This window comes from Lacerta agilis, chromosome 13 (genome assembly GCF_009819535.1).
Source record: "Lacerta agilis isolate rLacAgi1 chromosome 13, rLacAgi1.pri, whole genome shotgun sequence".
NCBI classification, from domain to species: Eukaryota; Metazoa; Chordata; class Lepidosauria; order Squamata; family Lacertidae; genus Lacerta; species Lacerta agilis.
In genome coordinates, this window is record NC_046324.1 from 25029546 (window position 1) to 25052336 (window position 22791).

The window sequence follows — 22791 nt, forward strand, 5'->3', positions numbered from 1 at the left end:
AAGATTGCCTTCAAATCATGTGAATTCTGCCTTCTGGGTTAATGTAAGACACTGAAACATTTCACTCAAAGAAGCAGAATTGACCCCCCCAAAAAAACCAATAGTGCTGGTCACCCCTGCTTAAATTCCTGACTTTGCAGAAATTCCACTATGGGCTATCTATAAGGTCAGCCATTCCTTGTCACCATTTTTTCAGGCCATCATGCCCATGTATATCCTTCTGCTATATTTTGTTGCATTGTGTGTATGTGTTGTCTTCTCAGTTCCTCCCAGATTGGGGCAGGAGGACTCAGAGGCATTTTGGGATCAGTATGGACATTGTAAACTGGGAATGTTGTCTTCCTTCACTGAAAGCAAAACACCTGGAGGCATAACAGCCTGTGCGAAATGTGGAACAGCTCCTGCTGGTTTCAACAGGGGACTTGCAAAAAAAAAAATGTTTCCTAGTGAGAGTTTCCTACTGAATATTTTTTTATCTTATGTACAATATTCATATAGATGAGAAACAACTGCTTATGCAAGTCACATGAGAAGCTTGTAAGTGCTTTCAGGACTTTGGTTTTGATGAATGGTGAATTTTATTTGTATTTTTCATTTGCAGCTCACTTGCAAATGTGTCAATTTGCAGAGAAAACATTTAAATATTGTGATAATTAGACCAGCCGCTGCTGTTACCAGGTGTTTACACAAACAAGCTCTCGGGTTTGATCAATCCAGCAAATTCTTGATTCACTTAATGTTTTTATGAACTTACTATTGTGATGGTAACCACTTATTTGCTGTTTGGGGGACAGAAATCTCTTAAGAAGCTATAGAGTACAATCTTTTAGAAACTTGAAGTCCTTTTCAAAGCCTGAGATATTTTCTATCAAAAGAAATAATTTAAAGGAATGTTCTTATCTTGATGTACTGTATGTATAAATATCTACAAAAACTGGGGTGAAGTTCATGACTTTAAGCAAACGTTCCATGACAATAAATGACTTTTTCTGCGAGTTCAAACATGAAACCAAAATACCTTCTTCCAAACTAGTTCCCCCCTAAAAAAAAAAAACTGCATTTAGATGTATGTGTGTGTATCTGTGAGTCTTTAAAAAGTTCTAAATACTGTCCCTTAATGCTGATTTGGAGGCATTTTCTGATTCTGTGTGTAAAGAATTGTCGAACTGAAATACAGTGCAGTACAGTTTCTTCTTCCAGATATTCAGCTTGCCCTGATTTAAAGAGAAGGCAGAGGCATACTTAACAGTACAAAAATGCAGAGAAATGCAGACAGTTCCCACTGTCAAGTAGTCACTGCTAGTGTTCCAAGTTAGGGGCAGCAAGGAGAAGTCCATTGCAAAAGTGTTCTAAGGCAACACTTGAAAACTGAAGGATTCTGAGAAATGTATTTAAACTAGTCCTTCTGGATCTGGCTAAAACCCATTTTACCTATTTTTGGATACACTTGCAGATCTTTGTTAATAAATTACATCAAAATGACTTGAAGTTTGGAAGGGGGGATGCTCCCCCCTCCTGTTCTTAAAAAAAAATCTGAGCAAATAGTGCCCCTGGTATTGTAAAGCTTTGAATGTTTTCACACCCCATTAATTTATTACTTCTCCTTCTTCATCTTTAAATTTCATTTCCCCCCTCCCCCCTCAAAAAAATCCAGCTCCCTGCTGCTTGTGAGATTTCCATCTTGTTGTTAATTTTCTCTGCTCCATATGGAGCACCAGACATTTCACCTGGAGGCTGTACTAGATTTTTCTGTAGTGATCGCGCTTCCGGAGGGCAGAACTGTCATTTCAGGTTCCTGGTGCATCTGTCTGTGCCAGCCTTTTTTCTCCTCTTCCCCCACCCCCACCTCTTTTCACTGGCACAGGAGAGTGTGAATAACAAATTGGGCGCACCTGAGATTTGGAGTGTGTGTGTGTGTGCATGTGTGCGTGTTGAATCCGTGCAACTTGCAAGCAGCTTACTTTAGGGCTGAGAGGATCTAAGCAGTTCTTGATGTGGCCAAGTTTGTGCACTCACCTTCTGTTTGGGCTTGGCTTGAGGAATGCAACCCTGAACACAGGCAAGCGTTGGAGGTGGGAGGGAGGGAGGGAGGAGAGAGAGAGAGGAGTAAATATTTCATCCTGCCTTGTCATTGATTAGAAAAGAGCCTTTAATTTCATCTCACCCCATGTTGCGATTAATTTGCATTCTTTGTCAGAAGTTAATGGAGTTTTTTATGGTTCAGTCTGAAATCCTTGAAGACATCAGTGAGTTGATCTGATGTTTATACAACCGCCAGCAGAATTTTTTTTTGCCTTTGATTGATGGTGAGCTTGATGTTTATTCCAAACGGCTTTTAAAGCTGTTTTTAAGAATTATTTGAATAAAATGCAAGCGAGATATTGTTATAACGAGCAAGATTATCTGTTAAAAATCTGTTTCAAATAAGGAGTATGATAAGGAGGGGAGGGGAGGGGGAGAGGAAACCCCAAAAAGAGGAGGCAGTAGTGGCAAGTGGAGAAGATGCCTTTTCAACAAATGTTCACCTAGCAAGCGCTGAAATCGGTTATTACAAAACTGCAATGGTGAGACTGATGGAGGTGATATTTACTGGGAGCTTTCTGTTCCAAAGGGGACAACTTTTGGGGCCAACATGTTTTTTTCCCTTTTCTATAATGGCTAATAAAGTCACCAGATTTGAAAACTTGGCTGCTTCCCATTTCTTCTGCCAGCCCTTTCCTGCCTGGCTTTTGCCAACGGTTTGATGAAGTGTTGCTGTCTTGTTCCTAACTCAAAGGGACAAGACTGTTAGGCCAGTTAGCTCAACAAAATGATGACATATTGCTTCTCTCCGGGTAGAGGCACCCAGCGCGATGGAAACAAAAGTGAATAATAGAGAATGTTAAAGAGCAAGATTGAACATGCTCCTCTTTTGGGTTGATTTTATAAAGGAAGGCAGCAGTCCAAAACATTATTAATGGGGTGGGGTGAGGTAAAAATCCTGCATTGGATTAGTTCTCACGAGTTACCCTGATCCAGGACCCCATATGGGTTCTGGTGTTTCGGCAAAGCTGTTCAGAGGTGAGAGCGTCTCTAGACAGGCACAAAATGTTCACAGAAGGATGCAGTTAGGTGGTAGCCCTTCCTAATGAGTTTATTATTCTGTCCTCTATACATGGACAGTTACTGGATTGGGGCAACTGTTTTTGCCTAATTTTGTATACTTCTGCACATTTAACTTGTGCACATTCAGCTTTATGAAGGGGCAAAAATAAATTATTTTTTAAGGGGCAGAAAGGGGGTAGGGTTCCAGGAAAATGACTTTGTCACAACGAGCTTCGAACACAATGAGTTTTGACTAGACACAATTTTGGCTTTAGGCATGATCCCCGGAACGCAACTTCTGCATAAGTTGTGGACTTACTGTATTACACTGTCACTCTGTGGCATCATTTTGCTAAGGTCAGCAAACATCAAGGCATTTGAAACTCACAATATTTGCTATGTATTTATTTATCTTGGAAGCATTTTGACTTAACTAATTAATATTCCTAAAATTGCTAACTGCCTTAGTGGTTAGCTGCCTTAGGCATCCCCAGCTTTGTGGAAAAAGAAGGTAGGGATATAAATACTAGTTTTAGTTTTTACTCTTGACGTGTCATAAATAGGTGCACACTGCATGAGAATATACAGCAAAAGATAAGAAGCAAAAACTTTGTGGGAAAGTCTAACTTTCCTTTGGTTCAGCAGTGCCTGTCCAATCTCTGTTGGCCATTTCTCTCTTCCCAGTTGCCATTGAGAGTGTCTCTTGGATGAAATGTCATGAGTTGTTGCCTTTCATTTATGAGAGACACTTAGAGTAGGGGGAAATCAACTTGATGAACTGTGTTTCTCCCTCCAGGAGTGCCACAGCATTTCTTGCCCCACTACCAAGCCCCACAGGTGCTCCAGTGTGACTAGAGAGAGTGCCATCTTCCTCATCCACTGCATTGTTGGGCACAGTCTTGTGTAAATCACAGAGGAGTCTGCAGGCTCTGATGTTGTTAGGAAGGGCTTGTGCGCCCTCAGCTTCTAGATAGCAATGTAAGTCTGCCTGGCATTGCCAAATGAAAAGGAGCTACAGGGAGGCATGTGGTGAGGTAAGAATTCAGCCAGCGGAAAGGTAATTTGTAAACAAAGCTCAAGGTGACCCATCCCCCTTTATAAAGTAGCCCTTCTCTCCCTGTTGCAATGGAGAATATTTGTAAATGCATCTCGGTTACTCATTCAAAAGCCTTTCCCCCCCCCCTTCCAGGGGAGAAAAAAATATTTTGTTTCAGCAAATTCCTCCTTCATTATGATTCCTGCTAGTGCAATTGAATTGTGGGTCAAAGAGCTCTTCATCCAAGGACTTCCATTTAAAAGCAATTCATTTATTTGCTGCATCTTAAAGGGCTGAATAATTGGCTGGTTTTAATTGAAGCTGTTGCTTTCTGCTCCTTGATATTAGCAAGGTCCAAGGTTCTTTTTCTTATATGTAATCCATAATATTGACCAAGTTTGGCCTGTTTTCATTTCAACGCAAGAGCCACTTGTCAAAGGAGAGGGGGAAAACAGCAACAACATGATTTTTTTTTTTAACTTGAGTGCATGGAAAAGCTGTTTTGCAGGGTTTTCTTTTTCATTTGACAGAAGTGTCATTTAAGCATTCATTTATTTTGTGAGACTAAACTGATGAGCGGCAGCAGTTGGTTTCAGAATAAAAGTGAAACTCTGGTGTCATCAGCATACATTACAATATTGAACCATTTAAAAGACATTAAACACTGTTCACATGTTAATGCCAAAGTGGTGCTGTTTTCTGTGCTGAATTATAATCAAAGATCTTTAAGATCATATTTTATATGTAATATTTCTCAGTCTTTATAGTATATGGTTCTCTTTGCAGAAAACATTGGAAGAAATCTGCTATTTGCTTTTTAATATTCCAGGGGGATAACTTAAAGTTGATTTGACAGCTGCTATTATTATCCTATGGCTGTAGAAATCCTATACACATATAGATTTTCCTGCTCTTATTAGACATCTTATATTTGTGCCAAAAACATAATTCTTGGGGATATTGACTTTTTATTTGGCAATGGATATCTGCTTTCATACATACACATTCTGTGAGTCAATGGAAGACTAGCTAAGTAATTAAATATAGATCACATATTTTAGACTACTTTACAACTGAAACCAAATAATAATGTTGTGAGGCAATATCCTTTTACATTGATGCTATTCCGGAAGCACAGAAATTGGGAGCTTAATTCTTTGGAATGAAAAATTGAACTAGTATTGTCTTTCACCCAAATATTATTTATAGAGGGAAATGTAATGTTTTAACATATAAGGCAGTTTAATCTTTAGAATTAAGAAATTGCTCAGATCTTGGGGGGGGGGGGAAATTAGGTGCAACAGATGTTTTCAAAATTAGATTCTCCTGATACCTCTTTTTGCTGCTGTATTTTCATTCTTTCGTTAAGCTTTGTTTTTACTGTTCTGATGGGAGCTGCGCAAAGTGGCTGGGGAAACCCAGTCAGATGGGTGGAGTATAAATAAAATTGTTATTGTTATTGTTATTATTACTCTACTAGCATGAACAGCTAAATAGCTATGGAAAATGCAGATTTATTAGTCAATTTAAGAAGAGGCTTTCTCCAATGCCAGGGATGGAGAAAAAGAGGAAATGGGAACTGTGGCAAGTGTCAACTAATGGAAGGAGGCATTCACCTGAGTTTCTTGCTTGTGCCTGGGACTATAAAGCAGAAAGAGGTAGCAGAGGTCTTCCTTGTCACTTCTGTTGAAAGTATATAGAGACAGAACTATTCAAAAGCAACTTTTCAAAATAAAGACATAAATTCCCTGTAACCTTTTCTCCCCCCCCCCAACAGGAACATACAGAAAATAGGTTTTACTGAGCACCCTGCCTAGCTTGCCAGTACCTTGGAGTTTATAGAATATAATATTTTATTCTTTGCTTGTTTTGTATGTTTACATACAAATTGCATTTCCAGATTTGTTCCCCCGGCATTACAAACAGGAAAGAATTAATTAATTGTTGGCATTTTGTAGTATGTATATATAGAATCATAGAATTGTAGATTTGGAAGGGAGCACAACTCCAACCCCCTGTAATGCAGGAATCTTTTGCCCAATGAGGGGCTTGAACCCATGACCCTGAGATTACCAACTGAGCTTGTAGAGCTTTAAAGTTTTCAAAGTACTTCATGTACAGTATTGAAGTAATGATTGTAAGGTAGGGTGCTAAGATTTATCTCCATATTGCAGGGGTGGACGCTGAACATCAGAGAGCATGGTGAGCCAAGTGAGTTCGTGGTACAGGTGAGGTTGGAACCAAATACTTCCAGGTTCACACTTAACCACAGCACGACACTACAGTGCAGATGAGAAAGAGTGGAGGCCACAGTGAGTCACTGCTAGAAGCTCTTTAGCCTTCCAGGAACATTAAGCTCTAGCAGAGTTTCTGGTACAGCCTCTGGAGAAGACTCCTTGTAAAATCCCCCTCCATAATAAATCTTGCCATGTGGGTCAGTAGGATTGGGCCATCAGAGCTTCCAAGTCCAACTTGTCCATTGGTAGTGTGTGGCAGAGGGAGAGGACTCAAAGTGCGCAGCATTTTATATTGACTTTTTAAAAAATTATTTCAATATGTAATAAAATCACATTCCTTGCTTTTTCGTGAACTGTGTGCAAAGGTAGCAGTCCCAGCTATACAGATGTTTTATCTTTCCAGAGATGTGCCAGTGTTGTGGACTGTAAACAACATTGTTTTACAGTGAAAAATATGCCTAATATAAGTACAGCTTGAGTAGCTTGCCATTGAGGGTCTGTGAAAAATATAGCTGTAGCACTTAGATATTCTAGCAGAGTTAAGAGATTAAGAGGAAACCCAGCCGTAGAAACAAAACTACCTGGAGTGGTAGATCACCATAACAACACCCAGCTTTTTAAAGTGTATTCCTAGTATTTCAGAGGCAAAAAAGCAGAGCAGCTTTACTTAATGGAGAAAAGACTAAACTTACAATGATATTGCATCAAGACATCAGTGAAATAGCTGTCTCTAATGGGCACAGATATATTGATGCAGAATTTCTGAAATTACAGTGTAATACCTCAGTTGAGCAATAGCATGCACTCTGTGTGTCTTCCTGCTGAAAAGGATGACATGAGTGTAAAGCTAAAAGTAAAACAACCACAAAAAGACAGGAAAAAAATAACCTGAAGGAGAATTTATGGGTCAAATGCCCTGCCCAACATGTTCCGACAAATGTCTTCTTCAGGGGCAACAATTACAGGCTGTCCTATTTCAAAAGGTGCTTCAGAGTTATAGTTCATGCTGCATGTTCCTCCAAAGCACCTTTTGAAATGGGAGACCTGTAATTGTCCCCCCTCAAGAAAACATTTGTCTCCTTCAGCAGCAGTTTCTGAGGTCCACACCCCACTGCCTCCCTCACTCTCTCGTATTTATATAAAGTTGTCAAGTTATTAAAAAGCCAGGAATTCTATGTGCGTCGCTGGTGCTTAGTGGTAGCAATAAGACCATTTGCAAGGATTGCTTCCCCCAGTTTTTGTGTACAATCTCACACTATTTTACAATCTTCCATGACCAGCAGCTGAGATTGTTCATGGAATTAGGTCAATTTACACTTTTCCCATGGAGGCAGTTACGCCCTTCTCATGGCAACTGATCCATGCTTCTTGATAGTGGTACTTGTACAATGGTAGCAATATGCAAAAAACCAAGAGTCACCAATGCAGCACCCACAGGCACCAGTGCACCTGTGAAAGGTCTCAGTAAATTTCCCCTCAAAATGTACAATGCTTGAGAGATGTTTCCTGTTCCTGCTCATTTCCTGCTTACACTGGCTCAACCTCTCCTACATTGAACATGCCTCCTTAAACATGCCCGCATTTCACTGGATGCCAGGATTGGATACCCTTCCCACTTCTAAACAGCAGAGGGGTGAAAAGAGCTCCTCTCTGTGATCAAGTAAGGCAGTGAATGACGGGGGTACATGCCTGCACCATTTTGTGTCCCTGTCTCTTTCCCCAATATTTCAAATGTGGCACCCATTTTGTTGTGCCATGCCTCGGCTGCAGCCATTTTGTGACCCGCAGCACTTTCTCAAAACTCTACTTGGACACTTAGCCTCATGAAGGCTGTTTTCATCATTCCTCTTAATGGAGTTGGTCCCTAGGAAGGAACTGGATCATCAGATCTCATGGCCCAAGAGAGGATATTCTGCAACAGAAGGGATCTGTTCAACCTTCTGAAAACTTGCACTGCTGGGAGTTCCACAACTGTGCTGAGCAACTTATTCCACTGCTGAGGTTTAGACTTGGACACCTCCACTGGCAGGGCTCATCCAGGACTGACTTTGAGATCTGTTGTATCCTAAAGTGAGAATCATATCTCTAGGACTCCCATGTATGCAACATGTACACATAAGGAAGAATTATAAATGAGGGGCACAGTGGGGGATTTTTCTTATGCTTTAGTAGTACTAATATCACTTATAGTGATGTCATGTAGTATGAGCATGGAAATGCCTCCTCTCACTGTGGGCAACAAGTCTTGCCAATGTTACTTGGTGCAGCTTGGCTGGCCAACTCCTAACATACTCCAGTTCCCCAGCCATGAGTAGCTTAGGCCATTTGGATGGAATCCAGTATTTCAAGGGCTGTGATGCTTATTCTATATCTCATCCTTCCTGATATGTGGAGTTGGAACCTAGAACCTCTCTTCATTTGCTGAACAATGACAACAAAGAGTATTGTGGCACCTTAAAGACTAACATGTCTCTTGTGGCATAAGCTTTTGCAGTCTGAAGCCCATTCAGTGTGGTGTAGTGTGGTGTAGTAGTTAAGAGCGGTAGACTCGTAATCTGGGGAACTGGGTTCGCATCTCCGCTCCTCCACATGCAGCTGCTGGGTGACCTTGGGCTAGTCACACTTCTCTGAAGTCTCTCAGCCCCACTCACCTCACATAGTGTTCGTTGTGGGGGAGGAAGGGAAAGGAGAATGTTAGCCGCTTTGAGACCCCTTTGGGTAGTCATAAAGTGGGATATCAAATCCAAACTCTTCTTCCTCTTCTTCTTCTTCTTCATTTTGTCAGGTGCATGGAGTGAAATCTTAGCTGGTAGAAAATACGCACATTTGGCAAAATGTGCCACAAAAGTTTGCCGTAATAAATTTATTCATTTCTAAGATGCTGAAATACCCTTGGTTGCTTCTGCTGCAAGAGACTAACCTTTCTGTCTGTCTGGAACATTTGTATAGTCTCTTCCCAAAGGTTTTAGTCAGCTGTCCTTTATAAATCCTAGCGTCCTATGCTCACAATCTTCTCCTCTGCTTCCTGCGAATAGAATTCTGTCACCCTGTTCTGCTCGTCAAGCCAGTAGACTCAAGTAGAGCTCCTCCTGGCTTCAGACAAGTGCATAGTTCGACAGGACTGAACAGCTGTGGTTTCCCTTCACTTCCTCCCTTACTTCCTCCTCATCCCATCTCGTGCCCTACTTCTATTAAGGCTGCCCCATTACAGAATGAAGGAAAACCCTCCTTCATAAACTCAATTAGCTGTCATCTTACTGGTAAATATTCAGTTCAGGTTGTCGGCCAGATATTTTGCCCCCTGTAATGTAAACAGCATATTGTGTTATGCAGGATCATAATAGCTCTAAATGGTATGTACCGTAGCTGAAAATAAATATAGATACAGCATGCTCCCCTTGCGGTTTGTGTTGCTTACTCTGCCCCCCACCTGCCCATCCCTCGATGTGGGCTATGCCATGCATATGTTGTCTCTGATCAGAACAACATGCACACACTTTTGCCCTCTTTAGAGAGGAACGTGTGATTCTTTGAAGGCACAGTTTTAAACAGATGGGAATGTTAACTGCACCAGATTGCAAGCTCACGGAAGGTGTTGCTGCTCAAGAGAAGTGAAGCAGTATACTCTCCCCTATGACTTCTGGCAAGCGCAAAGTGCCCACCTTCCTGAGGATTATGGCTCATAAAGTGCAGAACCCCAGGAAGTTCTCCCATGCACTTATGTGCTGCACATTCCCCTGCAAGGAGGTATATTTCAAAAACACTGGTAACTTCCTGTCCTATTCTGCCATGATGGGGTAGTGATTAGATTACGGTAAGACTGGGAAGACCCAGCTTCAAATCCCCATTCAGCCATAAAGCTAACTGGGAATCCTTGGGCCAGTTGCCTCTCTGCCTAACCTACCTCACAGGGTTGTTGAGGTAAAATGGAGAGTGGGGAACTATATACAGTGCCTTGAATGCCTTGGAGGAAAGCCAGGATAAAAATGTAATAAATATTGTTGTTTCTTTACCATCAACCCGTTCTATTAAATGAAATCTTTTGCTTCTGCTGTAGAATGTACTTTATGCTAACAGCACCCTAGGGGTATGGAAGTACCCCAAAAGAGAGTTTATAATTGGCTTTATGTGGTATCTGGAGGTGTAGGGAGGTATAGAGAACTGATATTTTAATCTTATAGATGACTGGAGGAGATCTATTTTGATGTGTTTAATGCACAGGTGATACTTTTTTAACAGGCCATATTTATAGGTAATGTCCCAAATTACCTGTATGTGTTTTATGGTTTAGGTGTTCAGACGTAATAATGCTGGGCTTATTTGTTAGAAATCCTGGTAAATAAAATGAAGTTCCACCAGTATGGTTGGTGCAAGGTTGCACATTGTTTCCCTGTATATTTTCTAAGGGATTTTCTCCATCACCAGACAGAGAATTATGAACGTTTCCATTTTCCTTTGCTGGAAATAACCACAAGGATGAAAGATACAAGAGAACCCTGATAATGGCACAATCAGAAGCAAATACATACACTGTTGTGGGCGTTGTATATGTCTGTCACCTTTTACTACTTTTGTGAACAATTTTTTTTCGAGTCAGGATGGGGAATGTGGACTGGATGTTGCTCCCATTGTCCCTGACCTTTGGCCATGCTGGCTGGGGCTGATGGGAGTTGGAGTCCAGCAACATCTGGAGGGCCCAGGCACCCCATCCCTAATTTATAGGATAATGCCTCTGGCTAGCCAGGGAGGAAAGAGAGCTCTCAAAGCCAATGAGAGAAGTACAGCCATTCATCATCTCTGGCACTAGTCAGCTGAGAATATTGAATGGAAAGGGCAGGCCAAGTTAACTGTGAGTGAACCCAAGATGTTTTAGGCAAAGAAGCATCTTGCAGAATGGAAGGGACCTGTGTTGATATGTGCAAAGAGCCACACAGTTGACGGAAAATCATAGTTAATAATGGTACAATTGTCAGGGGGTCAGTTTTGTCACCCAGTTTTCAGAGATGTAACCAGCAGCATCCCCACCTATACAGTTGGCATCCTTAGCTTAAACATAAGAGCCTTAAACAGTGGCCCTTGAGCCACTTCTGACAATGTTTGGTAGCCCCTTTGCTGCAGTTCCCGAGATGCTCAGATCAAGGCTGTGCATTTGCAGTCTTGGGAGGGACAGGCCAGCTGGTGATCTTAAATGATAATTATAACCCAAAAGCTGGTGTTCAGAAAGTAGCTGTGGGAGGTTTGGGGCACAGAAGAAATTCTAAAAAGTGGAGCATAAACTGTTGTTCTCTAAGAACAGGCATATAGTTCAGACACATAATTAAAGTTTCCTTCAAAAAAAAAAAAGAGGGGGGGCAAGATTGTGAGCAGACATTGGCAGTAATCCAAAATTCTAATTTCTGACTATGATTTAATTTCAATTTTAAATAAATCGGTTTTTAATTTAAAAAGAGTGAGCTTCATAACATTAGCAATGATTGCAACATTAAGCGCAGTGCTCACAATCTAGCAATATAAAACATTATTTATATCTGAATCGTAAACAGCCTTTTGAAATGGATTATGGTTTTTCTCCCTATTCTAATACAACCTGGAGGGTACTAAAAAGTGTTGTGTGAAATTAACATTCTGCTGACTTTCGCCTATAAATGAGAAGCGAGCTATTAACATTTGTGTATTTTCATTATGTAAATTGTGTTAACACATGCCCACAAATTGCCACCAGCGATACAATAATTTTCTCTCAGTGATCATAATGTGTCCAAGTGAGTCATTTTGATTATGACATGCTAATTACATATTGCCTCCCCTTTTTTTTCCTTTTCAGATTCAGAAAAACCAGGGATCTTTAATGGTAAGCTTTATGAGTTCGGGAAAAAAATTCACTTTTCTTTTTCCTGATGGCTGCTTCCTTTGCATGCTTGAATGCCTTGTTTTAAACTTAGCAAATTGCATTTTGTGGAAAATGCAAACCTTTAACTGCCTGTATTAGATTAGGTACCATTAGAAATAATAGGACATCCTGAGCCGCGATGTTTTTATAAGAGTTTGCTGCTGTTGATTAATCTTGCTATATTTTATTGCATTAATGATTTTTTCTTTCCACTCCACTGTAAAGATATTGCATATAGCCTAATACTTCTCTTCTCTCTCCCCCCACTTCTCCTTTCCATCACAGCCCCTCCAGTTACTCCAGTGCATTGTTGATGAGGTGAGTCGCCGTCTTATGTGCTTTCACTCCTAAAGTCATTCCTAATGGACTGGAAAGCTTATATTTTGTTTCCTAATGAAGCACAATGGCCCAACGTCCTCAACTGCGAGACAAGTTGCCTTGTGCGGCTCTGAGCTGCTGAGCGCTGGCTGGCCTTGTCCTGCTTTGTGCTGTTTCCTGACTCTTCCTATTGAATCCTTGGCAAAAGGAGGCGGTTTCCAGGAAAGTCTCTTTCTTTCTCCCTCTCTCTCTTTTGGATAGCAGAGACCCCCAAAGGCCCCCCATATTAATTGATCACCTCTCCACCTTGCCAGATGTGGTAATGCAAAGAAATGGAAGTTGTCATTTTGCCTTTTAAATGAGGCAGGCTTTTGTGCAGCTCTGGGTGCGCAAAAGAGGACCTGCTAAAAGGGGTCAGGGTTGAACTGTAAACGGGAGCAGTTTTGAATGTCACCTCCGTTCAGTTTTGCCAAAGGGAGAAAAACCAAAAAACGGCAGGAGCCCTGTTGTACACACCTCTACCTGAAACCCATTTAGTCTTGATCCAGTGATTTCTCCAGAGGAGCAGAAACACTGTTGCTTATGTGAAGCTCCCCACCCACAAGGCCTGCTCAGAGTGTTTCAGTGGGTGAAACGCATGAGTTGTCCATGGCATGGCATGGGTGGGATCCAGCTACTGAATTTAGTGGAGAATCCTCTACATGCAGGAGGATTTGTATTTACCTCGAAGCACATATGGGACTCTGGGTCAGGGCATCATGTATCCCCATCCCCATCCCCTGACTACTAGTGCAGGTCTAAGGAAACAGTATTCCTGTTTATCTGGATTTCCAGTTACCCAAATTTCTGCATGCCTGGCCATTCAGCTGTGGAAGGGCACAATGTGCATTTTTATTCAAATGCTCCTGCCATTTACATGCACCACATTTAATCTGTGTCCACCCACCACCACACTCTCTTTTGTCACATTACAGTACTATGTTTCTCAGAAAAGAAGAAGCTGGAAAACTGCATTTTATCCCAGCCACAGGCCATTCATTTTTGCCTCTGTGCCTCTTTTATCAACCTGGATTTGATTGTGTGTGTGCTTTGATTTTTAATATACTGTACGTATCCACATTGTCAACACTTAGGTGCTTGCTCTGCTAACCACAATTTTCTTTGGGAGACCTGACTTCTGATGGGATGATCATAGTTGCCAGATTTCCCTTTTCAGAGCCAACTATAGTATTATTCCTTACACTCTGGTGGTGGTAGTTGTTCACTTCTTAATCACTTTAGGAGTGAAATTAACCCACAGCAGCTGAGATTCAGCCCTACACGTAGAAAGCAGGGCAGATCTAGTGCACTTTTATCTGGAGTGGCAGCCCATCTGCTTAATTCCAGAAGTTGATTTCCAGAATCTTTCCCTACTATATCAGGGAACTGCACTTACCAAAGCAACTTCTGATGAAACAGGCTGAGCCTGGAATTGATGTGATAGAACCAAAAACTTGGGAGGAAAGGAATTGGGCTGCATGTGGATGGAGATGGATTCTGAGTGCCTTGAGAAGTAGCAAATCCGTTTTTGCAAATCAGGGCAAACATGCATATACATGCTTATGTTTGCGTGTGTGTGATATGCACATCTGTTGATTTCTGGACACTTGGTCACTGTGTGTTTGCATTTGTGAACTGACTTCATTGTGACTTAAGGTATACGTAAGCTCTACTTGAGGTCTTATGCCTGTGTTGGCCCATTCACATATCCATGCTCTAACTTGGTGTGGCAGTCTTTGAATTGTGATCACACGTGTGAACAGATGCCGTGTTGCGTAAGTGGAATGTAACTGCAACAACTTCTCCACATGTGACATTGTGTGCACAGAAATCACACCTTTGGAAGTGTCTGAAAGCCTATTATGTCCAAACTACAGGTTGAGAGGACTAAACATGGCAAATCGTATTTCAGAGCAAACCACATGCCATGTGGGGCGGTGACCTTCCCTGGTGTTGTTGAATTCCAACTCTCAGCAGGTCCAGCCAGCAGTTCAATGGTCATGGATGATGGGAGTTGTAGTCTAACAACATCTGGAGGGCCACAGGTTCCCTATCCCTAATATAGTGTCTTAAACCGCCATGCACTGTGTAGATGATGTCTGAGTGTGATCAGGCTCCCAATACACATATTTAGAGACAAGTGGACACTCATGTAGGCCATTCTTAAGTTATATTTTATGTGCTCTTCCTTACTCAAGGGTTGTATCCAGTGTTAGTCTTACTCAGATCATGCCCATTGAAATTGATGGACATGACTAACTTAGGTCCATTAATTTCAAAGGGTCTGCTCAGAGCAAGGCTAACGTTAGATACAACCCTCAAAGACAAATCTTGCCAAATATCTTGCTTCTCTTTTCAGTTCCCCTTCTCCCACCCACCACCATGAGGACTATAAACTTTGTATAGTTGTTTTTTGTTGAAAGAAAGAAAGAAAGAAAGAAAGAAAGAAAGAGAAGTTCCAAGGAAGCAGTGCCACCTGATTCTGAGCTGCATTCTGTGCAGAATGGTGCAATGAAAGCCATGCTGGTTTCTAGGCTCCCTGCCTTCCGATGGAGCTGATTTCCATTCCTCCTTAGGGTCCTGGCGGGTGCCCTACGGTTTCCCCTCCTACGTTGGCTTAATAGCAGCCTGGTTTTGTTTTCCCTCCTTGTTTCTCTCTCCCTGCTCCCCTCCCTCGGCTCTTTTTAAGATCTAGCCCTGTTGGGGGAGAATAATAGTTCCCACTTATTGTGCTAATGTGTGTGTCTCTTTCTAAATAAGGACCTCATGAGAGAAGGTCTGTTTGCTTTCTGGTATGGTGCAGCTGCTGTTGTTTTCAGTGCATTCGTGATAACGTGAGTGTTCGCTATTAGAAGTGTTTAGTGTTCTAAGACTGATGATCTCGGGCCAAATGCTCCCCTCTGTGGCAACTTCATGAGAGCAAATAAGGGCTGGCAAAGTCCTAAAATTCACAGGGTAGGTGCCGGGTGGGGGGAGCAGAGTCACCCCCCTCCCTTTCAGTCTGCAGCTGTTTCTGCATGGCAAGTTTCTTCCCGAACCCATGGATAGCAAGATACTTTTCACAACTTTGGCTGTTACGTTCTTTACTGCACTAAAGTTATGGGCATTTGGAGTCTGCCAAGAACTGGTAAGAAGGTGGTCTGAGGGTTGGGAATGGGGCATTTGCATAGGGGCACATCCATTCATAGGGTCCACCTTCTGGAGTGTTTTAGGAACCCATCATCAGACCAGTTTAGCTAGGTCAGCCTTCCTCTGTGCTAGCTGTGGCAGAGAGGAGTTGTAGTCAAAAACTTTTGGAGGTCACTAGCTTGGCAAAGTCTGCTTGATCAGAACCAGCAGCCATGCTCATCTGCGCTGTTCTCTGCTATTCCAGGATCTGGCTCTTGAGGAGGCAAGATATGCATCTTGGTAGACTTGGACTTGATGACGGAGGGCTGTTTTGTGTAGCCTTGATGCTTTGCTGCTACTCCTTCAGGCAGGCATTTCAGGTTGTTTCACAAACAATAAAAATGGATAAGCTGACGAAAAAGGGATCTAGCAGAGGAACAGCAACAAAACAGGTCTCAAGATCACTGTCTAATACTCTGGATCAATTAAATTAGGAATAGCAATAAGCCCCCTGGCTTGTTTCTGACTACTGTATTACGTTTAGAATCACCACTTCAACATTTCTATGGTGTGTTTTCAACAACTGCATTAACTTTTTAAGAAACAAAGCGAGGGAGAGAGTGCCATGCAGAGTTCCGTGTATGCTTCCATCTCTCGGATGTTAAATGTGTGTGTACAGAGGAGAGTCAAGTGTCAGAATGTATCTATCCATCATTGCTTCCGCTCCGGCCCAAATGTTTTCTGCTGTTCTCTTTACTGGAGCCAGAAATTGTGACCTTACCCATGTGCATGATTCAAAGGCTAGATGAGAACAAGGTAAAACTACAGGTAGGAATAGCTGAATAATTACCTTTAGGCCAACCTGAGAAACAAACCTTCCCAAGAGGCCGAACTCATTTAATGGTTCCTAAAAACTCAATCTTGCGGGTGTCAATGGTCATGCTTGATTATTTGCGGCAGTGTTTTATGAAAAAGCAATAAGGCTGCATGGGGCATTTACGGAGGGGTGGAAGCAAACAATAAATGGGCTCAGTTCTTTGAGGGAAAGTCCCTTTGGTGGACGCGGCCACTGAACGCTTTGCACATATCTCTGTGCCTTTTGCTGTTTGAAACTGCAAGAGAGGGAAGACACGCTAAAACATTTCCATCTTTGCTGCAGCAAGAATGACACAATGAGAAGAACCAAATCCTTTGGTGGTAGAAAAGATGGCAGTTGCAGCCACTGTTAATAGATTAGCCTAGACAAGTGATTTCCAAGCTGCGTTCCAGAGAGCCTCAAGTTCCCTTGGAAACTTTTTGGTGGTTCTTCCATGAGAAGTTCACTAATGGGACACAATCTTGCTAATCTTCCAACTTCTGTGTACAGTTGGCACAGGGGCATGTTAGGTGTGCTCCCAGGGCTCATGCACAACCCACACAGGGCAACAGGTGTGCCCCAACAGGCCTGTTCAGTGCCTCCCATGAACAAAATGTTTATTTTTCAATGTTTCTATCCCATTAGGAAGAACATTTTGACAGTAGAACATACCACCTCGGAAGGTGGTAGAGGTTTTTTAAGCAGAGGTTGGATGGCCATCTATCAGGGGTTCTTTAGTTGTGATTCCTGTGTTTCAGGGGGTTGGACTCGATGACCCTTGGGGTTCCTTCCAACTTCACAATTCTATGATTCTTTCACTAGGGGAACTCAAACTAAAGCAAAGAAATAGAGAATCTGTACCATGTTGAAGGATGCAAGGTCTCATAGTAGACAAATTGATTCAGAAAGAGCTCCTTGAAGGCAGGAAACTTTGAAACCTACCAGAGCAGCCACTTTTCAAGGCGCAATCACAGGAAAACTCAGTCCACAATGACTTGTGAGGCTGCAGCCTCATATCATGTGTAGCTGTGGCAGTACTTTGTGGACAGTCAGCACTGCTCATTCTTTTGGAAAACAGGGGCACTGACCTAGGATTCAGGTGCTTACTGGCAAGTTCAGGAGGTGCAATTAAAGTTGATTTGGGTGCTCTTGTGCAACAAACCTTGCCCTTCCCAAAATTGGAGCTTTTGCAGTAAGGAAAGTGAAAGTGCAGTGGAAAGTGTGGGGTAAAAACCCCTTGATGCAATGTCTTATAACTTCCTCGCAAACAAATGAATGGATGCTCATGAAATAGCTGACACCATCTGCAGACTTTGTCCCAGCAAATCAGGATGAATGCTCAGCAAACAGGTTGCCTGGAGGTGACCCAAATCTTTCAGAGATCCCCGTCCTACAATTCTTAACATTCAGCCACAGATAGAAATTGGGGGAAAGCTTCGTAAGTTCTGTCTTAGCAGCTAGTTTTACTGGAGGGCTGCTTTGAGAAGAATGGTGCCCATTTCTTCAGCATGTCTCCTTCTGCACCCCTTTTATTGCCTCTAGGAAAGGTCTTCAGGGGTTATATTTGGCCCTGGGGGGCTCAGGTGCTGATCCCTGCTGTATATCACAGGTGATGTGTAATTGCATTCTTTACTTGTTTCTCAATAGAGCTTGATCATTTTAATCCTGCACCTTCCTAAGAAATTTTTAATGAGTTGTATATTATTATATACTGGGGGTAACATGCAGCCTGTTAGTATAGAGAACTTGCTGAGCAGCTGTGTGTTTGTGTGTGATCAAAGGTGTTAAGGGAAAAGATCAAAGGATGCTAGGGAATAACTCTTGGATCACAGGCACAATTGTCCCTCTCAGTCCAGGAGGCTTACCTTGTCTGGGCACCTTTTGAAAGCTCAGCTGGCCCAATCCACACCTCTAAGGGCTCTCAGGCATCCCTCCTCAAGCAGAGGTGCTGCACCCAGAACTGAATGCTGACAAACAACCTCATGTACACTTTTCATTTTTGTTGCTGCGGTTTTTGATTTATTTAAGCCTGTTCTGGGTTTTTAAATATATATAATACTGCCATGTTGGGCAAAAGATTCCTGCATTGCAGGAGGTTGGACTAGATGACACCCACGGTCCCTTCCAACTCTACAATTCTGTGATTCCATGAAACACACTGAATTCTTCCAGACATGCTGATACCGCCCTTTTACACATGGGGTTGTGGTTCTGCTATTTTGGCTGCCTATGTGTTGACACTCAGCCTGTGAAGTTGAGAAATAGAGGAAGAATTGCCAAAAACAGAAACAACCCCGCAGGCCTTGGATATAGAATTGTTACTAATCAGCGGTGTGTTTGTGTGATCAAAGGCATTAAGTGAAAGAATCAGAGGATTCTGGGGAATAACTTGGATCCTACTCAGTGCTGCAGTATTGCAAAGGATCTTGAAATGCCCCTAAAAATTCTGCCACTCTGGTAAAGTAGAGGGGGGGATGCAGATTCTACCACCTTTGGTCAAAGAGTTCAGCTCTGCACCTGGAGGGCTGGTCGCTTCCACAAATTAAATACTAGGGAGTGAGTTTAAAGTTCAGCTGCCTCCCTCCCTCCCTCCCTCCCCACCCCAACACCTTGCTCAGATTTTCTGCTGCTGTACTTTGCTTGTTATGCTTGAGCTCCTTGCTGACGAGTGCTAATAGCAAAATGCCAAGTGAGGGCCTGTTTGGGGTTTACCACATATTAAACATTCTGAACTTGTCCTTTTGCTCATAGATTGGGCATAATTAATAATTAAACAGCTTCCGTTGTAATGGGTTGACCTTCCTGAACTGTTCATTATTCACAAGGCAAAGGCATCACTCAAAACATCCCTCCCCCCCCCCAAACACACATTGCCCTTCTCTGTACTCAAAACTGGAGATATACAAAGCGCTTGGGTTAGTTTTCCTTCTCTCTCTTTCTTCTTCTACTCCCTTTCTCTCTTTTTTAATGCCGTAACTTGGGCTGCCCCCAGGATCAGCCTCTCAAAGTTGAGGCTGGGTAAAATAAGAAAGGAAGCAAACTGGTATATCATGGAGAGCTGGTATGGGACTTTTGGGGGACATTAACATAAGAACCGGGACCCAGGTGGCGCTGTGGGTTAAACCACAGAGTCTAGGGCTTGCTGATCAGAAGGTTGCCGGTTTGAATCCCTGCCACGGGGTGAGCTCCCATTGCTCGGTCCCAGCTCCTGCCCACCTAGCAGTTCGAAAGCACGTCAAAGTGCAAGTAGATAAATAGGGACCGCTCCAGCGGGAAGGTAAACGGCATTTCCGTGTGCTGCTCTGGTTCGCCAGAAGCGGCTTTGTCATGCTGGCCACATGACCCGGAAGCTGTCTGCGGACAAACGCCGGCTCCCTCGGCCTATACAGCGAGATGAGCGCCACAACCCCAGAGTCGGACACGACTGGACATGATGGTCAGGGGTAACATACGAACGTAAGGAGAGGTCCGCAGCAACCCAAAGGAGGCCCATTTAGTCCAGCATCCTGTTCTCACAGTGGCTAACCAGATGCCCCAGTGGGTAGTCCGCAAGCAGGATCTGAGCGAAACAGCACTCTCCCCTCCTTTGGTTTCCAGAAATATACTGCCTCTGACAGTGGGGGTAGAAGATAGCCATCAAGCTTAGTAGCCATTGATAGACAAATTCATGGAAATAAGGCTAATTTGTGTTGTGGACTCCTCCATTCTTATTAACCACCACTTTTGTAACTCACACTTCTGCCAAAGTCTGCAGTTCAAACCTTGCTTCGGCCTCAAGCTCTCACTGAGTTAAACCAAGCCAGTGCTCTCTCTCCTTCTTAGGGTTTGTGGGTTTGGCAAAGTGGTCTGCAGTCATCAAATGCAGGTCTCCCCCTTGTTGCTTAGCCCAGGCCAGAAAGTTAGCCTGACCTGGAGCATTCACCTTTTACAAGGAATACCTCTGCGCTGTGGGTGCAAAAAGACTTGCAGTTCCCTCCTTCGACCAAAAGCGGGCAGTGGTGCACAGGCAGATCCTCAGCCAAGACCACTCCTACTCGCCTACCCCACCCGCGGGCTCGGTCCCTAGCCCAATACCCACTCTGGACCCAAGTCCTGACGGCCCCCCCAAACACACACACACAAACGTGCAATGTGAGAACAGTGACATCGTTCTACCTTACAGGGCTGTTAGCAAGATTCCTGAAAGAAAGTACATAAAGGGCTTTGCACACTTGACCTGCGCCATGACGGCGTGTCATCCTTGCTGAATAAGTGACACCTGCATGTGCTTCTTGTGTGAAGCCTCTTTCTGGTGGTGGTGGTGTTAGCAAGTGCCATGAGATACAAGTGGCAGCTGTACCTTCTGCAACTCATTCAGCTGCCAGGTTCAAAGTTGCCCTCCCCACATGGCAGAATCCTCAAAAGTGTGTGTCAAAGGCAGCCTCTCAGAACACTGTCGCCTTTTACTCTTCAGTTACTTTTGATTTAATTGTATTTTTCTGCAATTTCCGATTGTTTGAATCGGAAACAAAGCCTTAATAAGAGTTCTAGTTAATTTTCTGTCTTGTAATTACCACTCTCATTTTTCTGATAATTGGCCGCCGCAATTATATGTATATTTACTAATCACGTCAGCAGCTCGGTGGTCGCTTCTCCCTGCCGCCATTGATAATGATATGCGCGCATGTATTGTGAAGCTGGCTTTTATCATCATCATCATCTCCTCTCCTCTTCTTCTGTTTCTTCTTTTTTTTTTAATTCCCCCCCCACCCCTCCTTCCCGCACCACATCAAAGCTATTTCCCTCGCAACCCTCCATAATGAACCCCACACATGCATTTGACACAGTTGTGTGCGAGAGAAATTGTTTGGCTCCCACCAAATGCTGCACGCTCTGAGTTTCTTGCCTGCAGCACTGGAAGGTTGTATGTGATGATATATGACTCTTGCAAATGGCCAAAGCACTCCAAAGCACGGCAAGATTAAAATAAGTCATTCCTTTGTTAATTTAAATAGGTGCATGCATCATACTTTGCAAAGCACTCAGGGACGGGGTGGGGGGAGGTTGTGGGGGGTGGGGGAAACGGTGGCAAAAGCTGCCGAAAGGTATTTTTAATAGCAAATGAGAATAGATGAGAACGGAGTCATTTGCAGCTGACTCCTGTTTTATGTGGTTCTCTTGTTCCAACTGTAGGTCTAATGAGATGACTGTTAAAGTACTCCGCAGTGCAATTTCATTACATCCTGAGCTGTTACACTATAAACACTGGCAAGTCTCTCTGTCATCTTTGGGGGGGGGGGAGATGGGAGAAACTCTCCTCAATTTGTAAATCCCTATTTTGCTGATAAAATATTCCTCTTTGAAAAATAATACGGATGTTTCTTGAGGTCTTTTTTAAATGCATTTGGTAGCTTTGTGTTTTCATAGATTTGTTGTTCGTTGGCTCAACTTGCTATTTACTATTTATTTATTTATTTAGTTAGTTAGTTAGTTAGTTCTCCATATACCCCCCTGGCCTCTCCTGCTTAACTCTAACAAGATTTGAGATTGCTAAGTGTAAATAAATAGCAAGTATGATGCAGGAAGCAAAGGTCAACACAAGAATAATTTCCCAGCTCTTTGTTAATTACAAGACCATTTGGGTGTTACTTAAATAATCATTAATTTCTCATTTACACTTTCCCTACCTTCTTTTCTGCCCCGTGGCTATCATTGTCCCTTTTTACCTCCCCTTGGTCTTATTTCCACATATTCTTACCCGTTGTATAACACTCATTACTTCTAAATGCAGGATTTCTGACACATTCTCACGGCTTCACCCTCTCTCTCCCCACACATACACAGTCTGGTATTTGAAATCAACATCATCCCCTGCTTGCTTTCCGTCTGAAATCAACTATACAATTAACAAATTGCACTTTCTGATGTTGTTGTTGTTGTTGTCGCCCTCCTTTCTCTCCCGCCTCCCCCCATTGCCCCCACCTGCCCAATCCAAACTCAATTGCAGGAATCGCCTGTCCTTCCGGTTGGGGAGTTCTCAGAGCCGTTTGTACACTTCATCACTCAATGGTAAGCTTCGTTTGCAAATGTGCCATGCCCTCAATGTAAATGATACATGCCATTAACTCCACAGTACCACAGGACCTTATGGCTTTCCCTGCATCCTTCCAGAGACGCCAGGGACTTGGCAGGCCTTGGGCAGCTGGGCCAGCAAAGCTGAGCAAACTGTTTAAATTATGTAAAC

At 42.9% G+C, this 22791-nt stretch overlaps 1 protein-coding gene across 11 annotated transcripts in view; it reads left to right on the forward strand.

Moving 5' to 3' along the window:
- Positions 1-22791, forward strand: part of MAP2K5 (mitogen-activated protein kinase kinase 5) — a 130536-nt gene that overhangs the window by 84142 nt on the left and 23603 nt on the right. For 4 of the 11 annotated variants that reach the window (XM_033167427.1, XM_033167424.1, XM_033167428.1 and 1 more), the window contains 3 exons: positions 12182-12208; positions 12533-12565; positions 22555-22616. In XM_033167427.1, the coding sequence (XP_033023318.1) occupies positions 12182-12208; positions 12533-12565; positions 22555-22616 (122 nt within the window). Of the gene's footprint in view, positions 1-6294; positions 6349-12181; positions 12209-12532; positions 12566-15031; positions 15706-21740; positions 21762-22554; positions 22617-22791 lie in introns of those variants that run through there. The other 7 variants (XM_033167422.1, XM_033167423.1, XM_033167433.1 and 4 more) reach the window with 5 other exon arrangements.